We start from the raw sequence: 14,728 nt of genomic DNA, 5'->3' as shown, positions 1-14,728 counted from the left end.
AAACAAAATGAAATAACTGGAAATAAAATTGTTTTGTTTTTTGTTTTTTAATAATTCTTCGTTAGTATTTTCTTTTTTGTTTTTTTTCTTATTCCAACAGAGTGGCTTTATCAGAAAAAAGCAATAAGCTAGCTGACAATATTAGCTCGTAATGAGCATAAAGTCATTGCGAATAGGCCATAAAACCAGAATTAGTTTGTACACCACGAGCGAAAAAAAAAAAAAATAAACAGATTTTACCATAATTTTTTTCTTTTTTAAGAGACTTAAGTGGTGAATTTATCGCACAGCCAGGTGTAGGTATGTACCACTGTGGTTTGAATATACACTGTTAGTTGGAATACGATCTCGTTAGCGAGCCTCTTACCAGCATTAATTAAACTTTTCCTGACACCTGACGCTATTTTAACGATATAAACTAGTTAAAATTTTCATAGCTATTATTTTATGTTGAATATTTGATGGCAATGAATGTATTTAAAAATATTATTCAAATTTTTATCATTTTGAATAATTTTCATTATTTTCAGTGCCATGAGTGCAACTTGACAGCATGTCGACTAGAAGGTTCGTCATTAAAATGATATTATTTATTTAATTGATATATATAATAATTATTTTTTCTTTTATTTTTCTAGCTAAAAGATTATCTGAATCAATTGAAACAATTATTGATCCTTGTGATGATTTTGTTAAATTCGCTTGTGGTAAACAATTTAAAAAATTCAACGAATATAATAATAAAAATCCAGCAAATACTATGAAACCAACGACATATCGTCTTCAATTATTTTACATGAGAAATATATTAAAAGAAAAATTAAATGAAGACAGTGTATATGAGGATAAACGACCAATTCAACTTGCAAAACAATTTTGGCAAAATTGCAAAATTAGTATAAATGTTTTTTTGTTTTTTGTTTTTTTTTTTTTTTTTTCATTTTTATTCATATAATTTTTTTAAGTAAAATATATTTGTTATGATATTATTTTGACATGGTCAATAGCAAGTCAAGATGAAGCAATCACAGCAACTCATTTATTATTAAAAAGACTCGGTGGATGGCCGACAATCACTGATTCTTGGAATAGCAGCCACTTCACTTGGGTAAAATTTAGTAAATGTTCACGTCGTCTTGGATTTTTGCCAAGTGTCTTTATTCATATTGGACTCAATGTCGACGAGATTCACAAACCGTGGAGTCCAAATGACACTATAAAACTTACTGTAATAAAAGTTTTCTGATCATAATATATTTTATGATTTTTTCCTTTTTATTTAATATTTTTTTTTTCTAACATTATCATTACTTTTTTTTTTTTTTAATAAATATTTTATCTGTACATATATTTCACTATACTCTACACTTGATTGAAATGATTTTGACCTACTAATTTAATGTATATTTTTTTTTATTTACAGATTGAGAGACCAATTTTTGCAAATAATTCCAAAGAACAAAAAGCATTGTATATAAAAATTGCAAAATTATTATCTCATTCAAAGTCACCAAAAATAAATGAAATAAATGATGCACTTAATTTTAGAAAAAAAATACACCAGGTATATTTATTATTTATATTGAAAATTAAAGAATTTAAAACATTTCTTTTTTTGTTACAGTTAAAATGTCTAGATGATGAAAAAATGAATGAAATTACAATTGAAGAATTACTACAATTGTATCCAAATGTCGATTGGATTGATTATCTTGAAACAATTGTTAATCATCGTCAAAGTAATTATTTATCTAGCCAATATCGTTTGCTTGTTAATACATGTTATTTAACTGCGTTGGAAAAATTAATAAAATCAACTGATAAAAGGTACAAATTATTAATACATTATTATTTAAAATAATATATATTTTATCTTTTTGTTTATTTTTAGAGTTCAAGCAAATTATGCATTTTTAGGAATAATCGATGATTTATTTCGAATAATAAGACCACAACTGGCTCTTGCATTTGCCTCAAGTACATCAGAAGTTCAAGATATTTGCTTTGATGCAACTTCAGCAATGTAAAATACATATTATGAAAAAAAAATAATAAATACATTGATTATTTATTCTCTATTTATTTTAGATTTGGATCAGCTTTGGATATGCTAACTGCTCAACTTGTTGATGAAGGTACTTTACGAATATTGAATGAATTAGAAAATAATATAATTGAAGAAACTTATGAAATGGTACATCACATACCATGGATTGATCATCAAACTCAGTGAGTTAAATAAAGTTATTTAAACATAATAATTATATAAAACAAAATTAGTTAAATTAATTATTTACTATATTTTGTTTGTTATATATAATATTCAAGAATGTATACGGATATGAATCGTAGAAAATTATCAATCGTTAATCTTTATTTAGTTGAAATATTTAATGATGACTACTTTGATAGAGTGAGTTGTTTAAAAATTGAAAAAATAAAACATTGATACATTTTTTATTGATCTGAAAATCCATGTACTAATATTAGGTATTTATTTGTAGCTTGATTTAACACAGCCAACTGCAATTCTTGTATTATTTCGGGAAGTTAATACTTTCTTGTTGGATAAGTATTATTTACAACTTGAAAATTCACGAACACGTTATACATTACAAAATGATATTGCATATTTTTCATTGCCATTTTCACCTGGTGAGATAAGTGTTAGATCAGATTTAACAACAAATAAAATTTGTACGTATGATTTTAAATGAAAAAATAATGAATAAATTATTATGCTTGATAAATTTAATTTTAAATAATTACTAGATGTACCAGCTGGATCGATTCTTACTGGTAAATTACTGATAATACCAGAGTTAGATTTTCTGAATTATGGTGTGCTTGGACTGGAGATTGCTGCTGGATTGGCTGATCACATTTATCAAAAAGGCTCATATACAAATGAAAATGGAAGTGAGATAACTGATACATCGTGGTCGAGATCAGCAGACCAACAATTTATGAAACAACAATCGTGTCATATGATCAGTAGTAATATGAAGGTAAAAATTTTAAAAATTCAATAATAAAAACTGGAGCATGTCAATTTATTGCACATTTAAAGATAAATATTATATAAAACAAAAATTAATGTTTAATTTACTTTATTACAATTCAATTATTTTCATTGATTAATTTTACAGATCAAAAAGAATTATGAACAACTATTTCGTACTCTTTGGGCAACTGAAATTTCTTACAAAGCTGCATTTGAATTTTGTGCTTCACATCTTTGTTTAACAACTCTTCCAGGTAAATATTTATATTATTCTATAATTTTTATTATTAATTAATTATTGCTTTTTTTTTCCTTTCAAGGCTTAAATTATTCAGCTCGACAATTATTTTGGCTTAATGCTGTTGCTTCTGATTGTGATGAAAATTTAAAATTACGTTATAATACAATGGTTTCACAAAATAAACATTTTTCAAAAGATTTTAATTGTCCATTAGGATCAAAAATGAATCCAACAGATAAATGTCGAATTTTTTATAAATAAAAACAACAACTTTATTATTTACTGTACATCGTTATAATAATAATAATAATAATCTAATAGCAATAAGTATAATGAGATTTTTAATTGCACTGAAACTATACAATTTTAATTAATTATTTAATATATTTATCTTTATATTTAATTGTTTTTTTTTTTTTTTTTATTATTTCATTTTATTGATTAGTTGTTTGTTGCAGCCTATTGATGTATTTTATTAAATGGAAAAGAATTACAAACGTTTGGTGGTTGATAGCTTTGTGAGACAGGAATTTGATAATGTTGAGGTGAAAATTGTGGTCTTTGTTGATGATTCTGATGATAATGTGAATGATGGGGATGAGAATGAGAATGATGATGGTGATGATGAGGAGGAGGCAGTGGTGGTGGAGGTGGTGGATTACATATTGACTGCATTAATGGGAGTGAATTATTATAAGGTGGGGGTTTGACGTTGTAGGGTGGCATCTGATTGTGTTCAGCATTTATATGATGCTCCAACGATCTATTTTGATCCACATCCGTTTGACCTATAATTTATTAAATTCTATTGCATAAATTAAACTCGAATATTTTTAGATATATACTCATTAAGTTTTAATTTTAAAAAAAATGAATGAATGAATGAAACCGGAAATTTTATATTTTTTAATTAATTTTTTCTTTCTTTCTTTTTTAGATTGAGGAAAAAAAAATCATTACCTCGAGTAGGTCGAATTTGTGGTGGTGGCATGTTTGTTGGAGGTGGAGGTGGTGGAAGTGGCCTCATCCAGGGTCCTTGCCATGGTGCTGGAGACGGTACTTGTCCTGGAGGCATCATTGGCCCAAAATCTTCATCTTTGATTATAAAATTTTGTAAGTACTTTTTTGTTCAATTGTTTATTTCTTTTTTATTACTACCAACCTGGTGATAGACGTGGTTGCTTTGACTCCATGTTATGTTTCTCACCTGCAGAATACACATCGAGATTAAAAAAAAAAAAAAAATTAAACAAATAATAGTACTGATAGCGTGGATCGTATGCAAAGCAAAACTACATAATTTTTTGTTTAATTAATTTTTTTTTTTATATCAATTTCGTTAAAATCTAAGTAATGCAAATAGATGATTGTTCATATTTATTTATCCTGAAAACAAGTAAGTAAATATCGTGTAAATAAAATATCCCAAAAATCTGGACAGCAGTGTTTATTTTTTTAGATGTTTTTTTTAAAAACTGCAGTCAAATCTGAAATTCAGCAATAAAAATTCTTTTCTTTTTTACATCAACAAGCATGTACAAAAGTGTAGTAGAGATCGGACGTCTTTCCACCATTCAGTTTCCATCTAATATAAAACATTCACAAGCCATAACATAAAAAATTTACAATTTCGAATAAAAATCCTTGTCAGCAATCAGTCTACAATATTATCTAACTATTGAATTGTGATAATTCAGCGTGATCAATTTCTTTTTTTTTTATTTATTCTTTTCAATTTATTCAAAAAAAAATATTTATATTTTATTTATCATTACAGTCTAAGAGTATCATTAACGCACATTTGGAAATACTGACAAATATTCTAGCATTATATTTAAATAATTATTTTGTAACAGCATTTTTAATTGATAGATAAAAAAAAATCTAAAAATACTGTTAGATATTTTGACATGTACGAATTCAATATGGATTTTTTATTTATTTTTTTAAATTAAAATAGAGAGAATATTAGTCAATATTTTCCAAATGAAATACTCTTAGCTACAGACCTGGGTGTGGAAGTGGCATTAGCGGCTTGTTTCGTTCACCATGAGCTTGACCTGGTGGAGGACCATGCCCTCGCAGTTGTTGTCTCTCTTCCTCACTGCTTAAACAATCAAATTGATTATTTAAAAGAAAAAAAAAAAAAATAGAAAAAAAATTCATCTTTAATAGAAAATTCAAATAGGCGTTGAATCAATGATCCCTGGAACTTTTTCTCTCTTTGCCCTTTTGTTTTATTTTCTTTTTTGTTTATTTTTATTATTAATTTTTTTTCTCTTTTAATAAAAAACAAACTAATTTTTTAATTGATTAATATTATACAATTATTCAATAATTTTATAAGTCCAATTTTGTTAATTATTTAAACGACGCCTACACCTAAAACTATTCAAGAGTTACTTATTTTAATTGCTAAAACAAATTATGCTTTCAATTTAATTTGGGTGTGATACATATTTTTTTTTTTTATGATGAATCACCCATTTCATCAAAGTCAATAACAAACAATTTCATTTTAGACATTTTTTTTTTGTTTTGTTCTTTTTTTTTCATTATATTTTACAAGCACTAACATAATATAAAGCCCAGATATATTTTAAAATTTTTATAATAAATTAATAACAGAATCAATCAAATGTTTAATTAAGAAAAATAAAAAAATAAAATATATCTGAGTTTTATTGAAAATTATATTAGCTAGAAACTCTCGGTTATTATTTTTCAAATTTATTTATAATTATTTTGGTAAATAAGTTCTTATAAATTATTACATTATTAATTAATGTTTTTTTTTTTTTTAATTATTATTTTCATTTTGTTTTTTTTTGTTTTCGTTAATAAAATAAATAAATAAACAAACACAGTCCAGATATAGATCTATAATTAAATAATAAAAACAATATTTTTTTAAATTAATAATTTATCGCCAACTGTTCCAATGAAAAATATTCAAATATCATTTATCTGTAAAAATAAAAAATATGCATTTTAAAATGCACTTAAACTCAAAAACTTTTAAATCCAAATATTTATAAATGAAAAAAGATATATATATATATATTTATTTATTTATTAGATATATTTATATATTAAAAAATAATAAAATAACAACTTAAAAAAAAAAAAAAATTCATTTGACACTGGTATAATCCTGCACTACTTCCATTTACTTGTGGCTCGTTGTCTATATTCACTATGGATTAAAAAATAATTTTTATTTGCTTTTACAATAAAATTATGCTTTTTAATTATTTTCCGCAACAGCAATCATCATTTTTTTATAATTAAATATATATTTATCATTAACTAATATATTAAGTTGTCTTATTTTCATAATTATTATAAAAATAATATTATTATTTTTTATAACTCACCCATTTCCATGTCGGTGTATTGGAGGTGGGCCACAATAAAACGCTGGACCTTCCTGTAATTGCAACAATAATATTTTATTCATTTTTAATATATTAAATTATATAATTTTTATTATTAAATTACCTGAGGTCCTTCAGGATCATTAAATCTTCGTTTTACACCATGTCCTGTTTGTTGTTCTTGTGAATCATCTGGTTTATGCAATTCAAATGAATGATGAGGTGGTTGAACAGCATAATGAACTTGATGTTCATTTTGATATTGTAATTGCTGTGTATAATGTATCTGTGTTTGTACTTGTGAATGAGGTATATTGTGCATTCCTTGTGATGGTGGCATTTGAACCTATTGAATTATCAAATTAAAATTTTAATAATAAAATTCAACTATTGAGCCATGTTTCTTTTAATATAAAAGAATTATTTACTTGTATTTGTCCTTGAGGTGGTGGTTGATGAGCTTGAAATAACCATGGTGCATTTTGTGGTGGCTGTTGTTGATGTTGTTGCTGTTGATTTGGTGGTGGTACACTTGTCAATAAATTCATTTGATTTGGCGGTGGTACCATTTGTGGCGGTGGTGGTACTGGTTGTGGTGGTTGTCCTTGTTCAATTCCTCCATCAGGTCCAACTGATGCTTGTTGAGAATGATGAACTGGTGATTGTGATGTTGGTACAAGAAATGTTTGTGTTGTAGGTGGTGGTATTTGATGTTGAAATTGTGGTGGTTGAACATCAAATTGTGATTGTATAATATGTTGTTCAGTATTATGTGATACAATATGTTCACCTGATTGTAATACAAATTGTTGTGTTTGAGGTGATTCTGTTTGTACTTGTTGATATTGAATTTGATAAGTTTGTGGTATTGGTGGTGGTGGTTGATTTGGTGGAAAATTTGGTGGTGGAAAATGAAGATGAAGAAGAGATGGTGGAGGTGGTTGATGAGTTATATTTAATGGTGCTGATGGTGGTGGTTGTTGTAAATTAACGTTGACTGTTTCAATTCCAGTTTGAGGTGTAGGAGGTCGTTGCATATTTGGTTGTGTATATACATATGATACAGTACCATTAACTGGCGCTGCACTGCTAAATCCAGGTTGACCTGAATAGAGAATTAAATATAATATAAATAATTAGAATCTTCATGTTTATTGATTATTGATTATGTTTTTTTTTTTTATCTTTTTTCAATTATAATTTATTTATAGATGGAAAATTGTTTTAACCTGGACTTTGTGGTGGAGGTTGACTCATGACATACATTTGAGTAACTGGCTGTTGAGATGAATGACTTGAAGCTGGTACTTGTATATGTAATGGTTGACCCGAATGAATTTGATATTGCACTTGACCAGTTGGTGGTGGACCAATTAATTGTACTTGTCCAACTTGATGTTGTGGTGAAATTAAATTTTGAATATCTTGATTTTGTCCTTGTGGTCCAATTGAACCTGAATGTGATGGTATATGAACACCAGGTGGTGGTACACCTGTTCCAGGACCACCTGCCATTGTTGCAGTTAAAATAGTTGCTGGTAATGTTACAACACTACTTTGAGGATGTTGAATAATATCTTGATGTTGTATTGTAACGACATTTGATTGTCCCAATGCTCCAATATTCATTGTTTGAAAATGAGCTTGTTGTATTTGTTGTAATTGTGATGTTTCAAGGACTTGTTGTGATTGTACTGGTGGTGGTTGTTGTTGAATATAAGATTGTAATTCTGATTGCATTGTTTGTATTAAATTAATAGCAAGTTGTTTTGCTGTTTGTAATAGCTCAGTTTTTGGATGTTGTATATATAAATGAAGTGGTTCTGGTGATTCTGTGCCTAAAATTGGATCAGTAAATTGTGAGCCTCGACCTCGTAATGTTACTGTTGCTCCAGTTTCACCTCTTATATATAATAAATTTGCTCCACCAGCACCAATAATACGTCCACGTAAATCAAATCCTGGTGGTGCATTTTCTATACCAACACATATTTTTTCAACAGATGAAACACCTGAATGAAGACTCATCAATGGTGGAGGTGCATTTGTAAATCTACTAGGTCGTTGTAAAACATTTTGATGCTCTGATTTTATAATCTCATTGATTTTTTGTATTGCAAGATCAACATTTATTTTTTCATGGCCTTGTATATAAAGATAAAGTGAACGTTCATTTGGACAACGTGATTTTTCTTGTTCTGTCATAAATCTACCGCGTGTTGATACAGTTGCTCCTAAAAATATATATTAAATTGATTATCAACTTGCTACATATACAAACTTATTGATCAAACTAAAATTACATGCTATTGTTATTATCATTATATTTTGTTTTATTATTTATACCTGAGAAATTATTAATTTCATCTTGAATGTAGCCTTTTGTGAGCAGGGTTCTTGCACTCGGTGGTGTTTCATTGATATCATATTCCGTTGAAAAAAATTCTGAACTCTTGTACGATCCATTTATTAGCAGAGACTAATAAACCAAAAAATTAAAAATATTAATATAAAATTTCAATTATAAATTGTATGTATAGTCTAAACAAAAAATTATTAATATTTTTGACTCACTTTGTTGGCCCCATTGGCACCACGATATTTACCACGAGCCATGAGCATTGACGTATTCTTTTTCAACAACATTCGTCAATGTTTTCATTCCTATGTTGTCATTCTAAAATTTTTTCTAAATTTACAGAAACAAAAAATAAATAATGTAATATAGGTTTAACAAATTGAACATCAGTAACTATCAATTCATATTAATCAAAAGCTGAGTTTTTTTTTCATTCAATATCATCAAGTTGACCTTTTATCTTAATCAGTTTTAGGATTACATAAATGATGTTAATTTACATCTCATCAATGTATTAATAAAAATTCTTGTTACAATCAATTTGATGATATTTTTATTAAATAAATAATTTAATTTTTTAATAATATACATACCAGATGATTTTTGACTTGTGATAACTCTTGTCAATGATAAAAATTCCGGTCCAGAGCAAAACAAAGCAACAAAGAACAAATATTTCTCTGAATTCATTATTCACAACATATATTTTTTTTTTTTTTTTGAATTTACTCCACTATTGTTTTCAATCAAGTCACACAAAATTACTCAATTTTCTCTATGTACTAAGTAGTTATTTACTCTATGAAATAAATAAAATATTAAAAATAAAAAATAAATAAAAAAATTAATCGATTAGATACTTTAGCAATGGCTGACGTTTTATTTTTTTTTTTAAATTAAAAAAAAAACAAAAATAAAAAAAATATGCTTACACACACAGAAGAGAGATAGAGAACATCTTCTATCCATGAAAAGCGTGATTTTTGACAGATAAGTAATCTGATACGCTGATACGAGTCATGACGTAATTCGCGCCCCCCTCCTCCCCTGGGTGTAATTCGCAAAAAAAAAAAAATTATTATCAAAATTATAGTGTCATAACGGTAGATGACAGTGCAGCAAATTTCTATATTATCAAAAAGATAAACAGATGGCTGTATGAGCTTTTTTTTTTTTAAATTTGTTTTATCATCAATACAATAACAACAACAATTGTATATAATAACAATAAACAAACTTTACCCCCCTCAATTCTCAAAACGTTGAAATTGACAATACAGAATTATTTATTTTGGCGCCAACATATCAGAATAATTTTTGTGTGTTTATATCTATTTTCTAAAACAAATTTATCTTGTCATCAAAAGAAATAATAGGTAAGTCATAAATTATAATTCATAATTAATAATTTAAATAATTTTAAACAAAATAATATTTACTTAATTTGTTTAATTATAATTATTTATTTATTTATTTGAGGTTACGCAGCTTGCTTGTTAGTATATTGTTAATATTGTTGTTACAAAAAGCCAACAATAAAATTGTGTTGTCGGTTTTATAAATTAATTTTATTGTCATTAATTATTATGTTAGAAAAATCATGGATGATCCAATGGAAACTCGTTTGAAGCCATATGTCATTGACAGCAATGAAGCTTTGGATATAAAATTAATTCGTAAGGAGGATGATCTTGAGGATGATGATACTTCATTTAGCCCTGAAATGTCTCATCAAGTATTTGGAGACAGGTATAAATATTTATTTATTATTTTAATAATATATCTATTAATAATTATTATTAACAATAATTAATTGTTTGTTTTTTTTTTCTTGACAGTGAAACAATTTTTGGATATAAAGATCTACAAGTTCAGTTGTATTATTCAGCAGGTTCACTTGAAACGTATCTTGGTATGAAGTACACTGAAAAATTACAAAAAGGTGAAATTGATGATGTTGAACCAGATGATGTATTTCCAAAATTAATGGCTAAATTGACACCACCTGTTTATGATAATTTGGATGCATTTGTCAAGGCATTATCAAAAGATGAAAAATTTAAACCTTGTGGTGAACTATTGCATTCATTCACAGTAAATGGTAAATAAATAATAAAAGCAATTATATAATTTATAAGTAATAAAAAATTTGAATAACAATTATATTATTTAATAATTATTTAGATAATGGAAACAATCGTCAGTTTGAAGTTTATAAAGCTGATATGACATGTCAAGGATTCAAGGAATATCATGATCGTTTACAAATGTTTATTTTATGGTACATTGATGCAGCAAGTTTCATTGATGTTGATGATGATCAATGGCATTATTTTAATATGTATGAAAAATTTACAACATCTGGTCAACAACGTTATGCTACTATTGGTTTTGCAACAGTTTATCAATACTATGCATATCCAAATCATACAAGACCACGTATTGCACAAGTATTAATATTACCACCATTTCAAAAACTTGGTCTTTGTGCAAATCTTTTAAGAGCAATTTATCGTCAATATATAGGATCAAATGAAGTTAAAGATATAACTGTTGAAGATCCAGCAATTGAATTTCAAAGAGTTAGAGATTATGTTGATGCTATTAATTGTATGAAGCTACCAAGTTTTTCAAGACAATTACTTGTTCAAGGATTTAATAAAGATATGATCAATGAAGCAAGAGATAAATTTAAAATAAATAAGAGACAATCAAGACGTATTTATGAAATTTTAAGATTACAAATGACTGATTTGTCAAATGAACAAGAATACAGAGATTACAGATTGGATGTTAAAAAACGTTTAAATAGTCCATACAAACGTGGTCTTCAAGATATGAAGAAATTGGAATCACTTGGTAATGTTGCAATTCCACCACCAGAACAACGTATTCAATCACTTGAAAAAGAATATCGTTCACTAGAGGAAGACTATAAAAAAGTCATTAGACGTCTTGAAGAAGTATCTGAACAATGAAAAAAAAAAATAAATCAATAATCAATTTAATTAAATTACCAACTCTCAATAATTGACAGCAAGTTAAAAATATTATTCATCAAATGAAGATCACTTTTTATTGCATAATTTGCTGGAAAAATTTTTGCATTATGCTTTTTTTTTTTTTTCATTTTCTCATTATCATTTAGTAATTTAATAATCCTATTTTTTTATAATTCTCATGGAAATAAAATAATTTGAAGTTTACAATAAATAATCATTGTTACTTGTGTACAGCTTTGAAAATAAATTATCTCATTTTACCAATAAATAATAAATGTGTAAAGAAAAAAAAAATGATTATGATGATCAGCTGTTATTTTAAAGGTTTCAGGTTACGTTTTAGTTGTTTATTTGAGTTGTCAAAACAATAACAATGTGTTGTAAAGACGTTGTATTTTGTAAAGGTTTAAGTGGTAAAACCATTAGCCTTGAAAAATATACACAAATATTTACAGCTGCTGGATTTAATTGTAAAATATTATCTTCATTATCATTTTTATTTGTAAATACTGATAAACTTAATAATTGTTTACAAAAGACTGATGCATATTCTGGTACTTGTTAGCTTTTTCAATCAATAATCATATCATTTTTTTTTGACATTTATATTTATTTTTTTTTTTCCTAGGTTTTGTATTTACTAGTCCAAGAGCTGTTGAAGCAGTTCATCGAGCAATTAAAGAAAATGATAGTATACATAATTTTTGGAAACAACATCCAGCATATTGTGTTGGACCATCAACTGAAACAACAGCTAAAAATTTACTTAAATTAGAAAATTGTGTTGGTTCTCATTGTGGTAATGCTCATGATTTAGCTAAATTAATAACTCAAATTCATAAAAATAATAATAAACCAATTTTATATCCGTGTAGTGCAATTGCACGTGATACAATACAATTAGTTTTTGAAAATGAAGGTATTGCATTTGATAAAATTATATCATACAATACACTTCCATCAGAAACATTAGAAAATGATTTGTTAAATATTGTCAATGATACAGAACAAATATTTATATTTTTTAGTCCATCAATTGTTAAATTTATTATGAACATTGCTGAAAAACATAATTTAATTAAAAATATGAAATTTGTTGCAATTGGTGAAGTTACTGGTGAGACATTAAAACAATATGGAGTTGAAATTCATGCAATTGCTGAAAAACCAGAGCCTGAATCTCTATTACAGTCGATTCAAAATTAATAAAAAATAATTTAAAACATTTATTTTCATTAGTTTTTTTATCTTTTAACTATTATATTATTATTATAATAGTAGTAGTAGCAGTAGTAGTAGTAGTAGGTTCTTTAAATAGAGTTAAAAAAAAAAAAAAAATGGTGGGGACTTTGGGGGGAGGTTTATGTGTACAATTAGTGTGTCATGTCGGTGGTGAGTGAGGGTTAGATCTAACTAAAAACAAAAAAAAAACATAAAAAACATTTTAAAAAATTAATAGTTAAAATTGTTTTGGTGCTATGGCGTGTATAAGAAGATCAAGTAGATTATGTGCTCAAATTGAAAAATTATGTCAACATTCTGATCATGTTGTTGAACTTCAACGAAGAGGTTTTTATCAAAAGTGTTGTCATCATCAGATGACTAGTCTTTTACATAATTATAAAAAAAATATAATAACACAAGTTGATAATAAAAATATAAATCTAAAAACAAGATCAATGCAAATACAACAACCTGGATCACAACAAGAGACACATGTAGACTTGAATAATCTTTTGAGTGATGATTTAAAAGGTTTTTATGATGATATTAAAAAAGAATTAATAAATAATACAAATGTTGAAGAGCTAAAACAAATATCAACATATTATTTTGATGGTCATGGAAAAGCATTTCGTCCAATGATAACTATATTAATGTCACGTGCTATTAATTGTCATCATAATAATAGAGATGAATTATTATCATCACAACGACAAGTTGCAATGATTGTTGAAATGATACATTGTGCATCATTAATTCATGATGATGTTATTGATCAATCAGATACACGTCGTGGTAAAGCATCAGCAAATATTGTATGGAGTCAAAAAAAAGTAACAATGGCTGGTAATTTTATTTTAGCAATTGCATCAATAATGAAAGCACGTTTAAAAAATGATGATGTAACACTTACACTTAGTAAGGTTATCACAGATTTAGTACAAGGTGAATTAATGCAACTTGGATCAAAAGAAAATGAAACTGAAAGATTTAAACATTATCTTAGTAAAACATATAGAAAAACAGCAAGTCTCATAGCAAATGGTGCTAAATCAGTTGCAATGCTTGGTGGTGCTGATGAAAAATTAGCTGATATTGCATATAATTATGGAAGAAATATTGGTTTAGCATTTCAATTGATTGATGATCATCTTGATTTTGTTTCGTCATCTGATAAAATGGGTAAACCAACAGCTGCTGATTTAAAACTTGGTTTAGCAACAGCTCCAGTACTTTTTGCATGTGAACAATATCCAGAATTAGATCCAATGATTATGCGTCGTTTTCAAGAACCTGGTGATGTTGAACGTGCATTTGAACTTGTTAATAAATCACAAGGACTTGAACAAACAAAATATCTTGCACAAAAACATTGTGATGAAGCAATTAAACTTGCACGTAGTCTTGTTGATAGTCCATATCAAAAAGGACTCATTGACATAAGTGAACTTGTTGTTAATCGTGAAAAATAGATAAATTAATTTTTGTATAGTTAAATTAATCAAAAAAAAAAAAAAATAT

General features: G+C 26.6%; 5 protein-coding genes across 7 annotated transcripts; 4 read left to right on the top strand and 1 right to left on the bottom strand.

The window, feature by feature from the left end:
* Positions 1–77: 77 nt before the first annotated feature.
* On the top strand, positions 78–3,573 carry LOC122857931 (neprilysin-2-like). Of its 2 annotated transcripts, XM_044160500.1 has the most exons (13): positions 78–300; positions 531–567; positions 639–896; positions 1,008–1,228; positions 1,424–1,564; positions 1,625–1,827; positions 1,892–2,023; positions 2,089–2,229; positions 2,329–2,413; positions 2,505–2,697; positions 2,773–3,008; positions 3,150–3,258; positions 3,325–3,573. In XM_044160500.1, exons 3-13 carry the CDS (start codon positions 761–763, stop codon positions 3,504–3,506), a joined length of 1,779 nt encoding a protein of 592 aa, XP_044016435.1. In that variant the 5' UTR covers positions 78–300; positions 531–567; positions 639–760; the 3' UTR covers positions 3,507–3,573. The 2 variants fall into 2 exon arrangements, with proteins under 2 accessions (XP_044016435.1, XP_044016426.1); XM_044160491.1 differs by having other exon boundaries at positions 78–567.
* Positions 3,033–10,021, bottom strand: LOC122857921 (bromodomain-containing protein 4-like). 2 transcript variants are annotated; one of them, XM_044160468.1, is made up of 12 exons: positions 9,914–10,021; positions 9,575–9,780; positions 9,197–9,311; positions 8,969–9,101; positions 7,852–8,856; positions 7,051–7,727; positions 6,747–6,968; positions 6,623–6,675; positions 5,255–5,352; positions 4,408–4,452; positions 4,206–4,340; positions 3,033–4,033 (listed from the first exon to the last, which is right to left on the bottom strand). In XM_044160468.1, exons 3-12 carry the CDS (start codon positions 9,266–9,268, stop codon positions 3,705–3,707), a joined length of 2,769 nt encoding a protein of 922 aa, XP_044016403.1. In that variant the 5' UTR covers positions 9,269–9,311; positions 9,575–9,780; positions 9,914–10,021; the 3' UTR covers positions 3,033–3,704. The 2 variants fall into 2 exon arrangements, with proteins under 2 accessions (XP_044016403.1, XP_044016411.1); XM_044160476.1 differs by having other exon boundaries at positions 5,255–5,349; positions 9,575–10,006.
* Positions 10,022–10,224: 203 nt separating this feature from the next.
* On the top strand, positions 10,225–12,234 carry LOC122857957 (histone acetyltransferase type B catalytic subunit). Its single transcript, XM_044160536.1, has 4 exons — positions 10,225–10,357; positions 10,575–10,730; positions 10,820–11,082; positions 11,166–12,234. Exons 2-4 carry the CDS (start codon positions 10,582–10,584, stop codon positions 11,957–11,959), a joined length of 1,206 nt encoding a protein of 401 aa, XP_044016471.1. The 5' UTR covers positions 10,225–10,357; positions 10,575–10,581; the 3' UTR covers positions 11,960–12,234.
* A 33-nt stretch (positions 12,235–12,267) lies between these two features.
* Positions 12,268–13,239, top strand: LOC122857966 (uroporphyrinogen-III synthase-like). The gene is made up of 2 exons (XM_044160548.1): positions 12,268–12,537; positions 12,612–13,239. The coding sequence occupies exons 1-2, from the start codon at positions 12,357–12,359 to the stop codon at positions 13,187–13,189; spliced, it is 759 nt and encodes a 252-aa protein (XP_044016483.1). The 5' UTR covers positions 12,268–12,356; the 3' UTR covers positions 13,190–13,239.
* Positions 13,240–13,332: 93 nt separating this feature from the next.
* On the top strand, positions 13,333–14,712 carry LOC122857950 (all trans-polyprenyl-diphosphate synthase PDSS1-like). The gene has a single exon (XM_044160523.1). The coding sequence runs from the start codon at positions 13,462–13,464 to the stop codon at positions 14,677–14,679; it is 1,218 nt and encodes a 405-aa protein (XP_044016458.1). The 5' UTR covers positions 13,333–13,461; the 3' UTR covers positions 14,680–14,712.
* Positions 14,713–14,728: the final 16 nt, after the last annotated feature.

This window comes from Aphidius gifuensis, linkage group LG1 (genome assembly GCF_014905175.1).
Source record: "Aphidius gifuensis isolate YNYX2018 linkage group LG1, ASM1490517v1, whole genome shotgun sequence".
Classification (NCBI taxonomy): Eukaryota; Metazoa; Arthropoda; class Insecta; order Hymenoptera; family Braconidae; genus Aphidius; species Aphidius gifuensis.
Note: the sequence above shows the minus strand (reverse complement) of the source record. Positions and strands in the feature narration are given on the sequence as shown.

Excerpts from the sequence above, each read along its gene's own strand:
- LOC122857931 (XM_044160491.1), top strand. The coding sequence starts at position 462 with ATGGCAATGAATGTATTTAAAAATATTATTCAAATTTTTATCATTTTG. Across the intron at positions 2,230-2,328 it reads TGGATTGATCATCAAACTCA|AATGTATACGGATATGAATC; the intron begins GTGAGTTAAATA and ends ATAATATTCAAG. Across the intron at positions 2,698-2,772 it reads TTTAACAACAAATAAAATTT|ATGTACCAGCTGGATCGATT; the intron begins GTACGTATGATT and ends AATAATTACTAG.
- LOC122857921 (XM_044160468.1), bottom strand. The coding sequence starts at position 9,268 with ATGTTGTTGAAAAAGAATACGTCAATGCTCATGGCTCGTGGTAAATAT. Across the intron at positions 5,353-6,622 it reads ATACACCGACATGGAAATGG|CAGTGAGGAAGAGAGACAAC; the intron begins GTGAGTTATAAA and ends TGATTGTTTAAG. Across the intron at positions 4,341-4,407 it reads GCAACCACGTCTATCACCAG|ATGAAGATTTTGGGCCAATG; the intron begins GTTGGTAGTAAT and ends TTATAATCAAAG.
- LOC122857957 (XM_044160536.1), top strand. The coding sequence starts at position 10,582 with ATGGATGATCCAATGGAAACTCGTTTGAAGCCATATGTCATTGACAGC. Across the intron at positions 10,731-10,819 it reads CATCAAGTATTTGGAGACAG|TGAAACAATTTTTGGATATA; the intron begins GTATAAATATTT and ends TTTTCTTGACAG. Across the intron at positions 11,083-11,165 it reads GCATTCATTCACAGTAAATG|ATAATGGAAACAATCGTCAG; the intron begins GTAAATAAATAA and ends ATAATTATTTAG.
- LOC122857966 (XM_044160548.1), top strand. The coding sequence starts at position 12,357 with ATGTGTTGTAAAGACGTTGTATTTTGTAAAGGTTTAAGTGGTAAAACC. Across the intron at positions 12,538-12,611 it reads AAAGACTGATGCATATTCTG|GTTTTGTATTTACTAGTCCA; the intron begins GTACTTGTTAGC and ends TTTTTTTCCTAG.
- LOC122857950 (XM_044160523.1), top strand. The coding sequence starts at position 13,462 with ATGGCGTGTATAAGAAGATCAAGTAGATTATGTGCTCAAATTGAAAAA.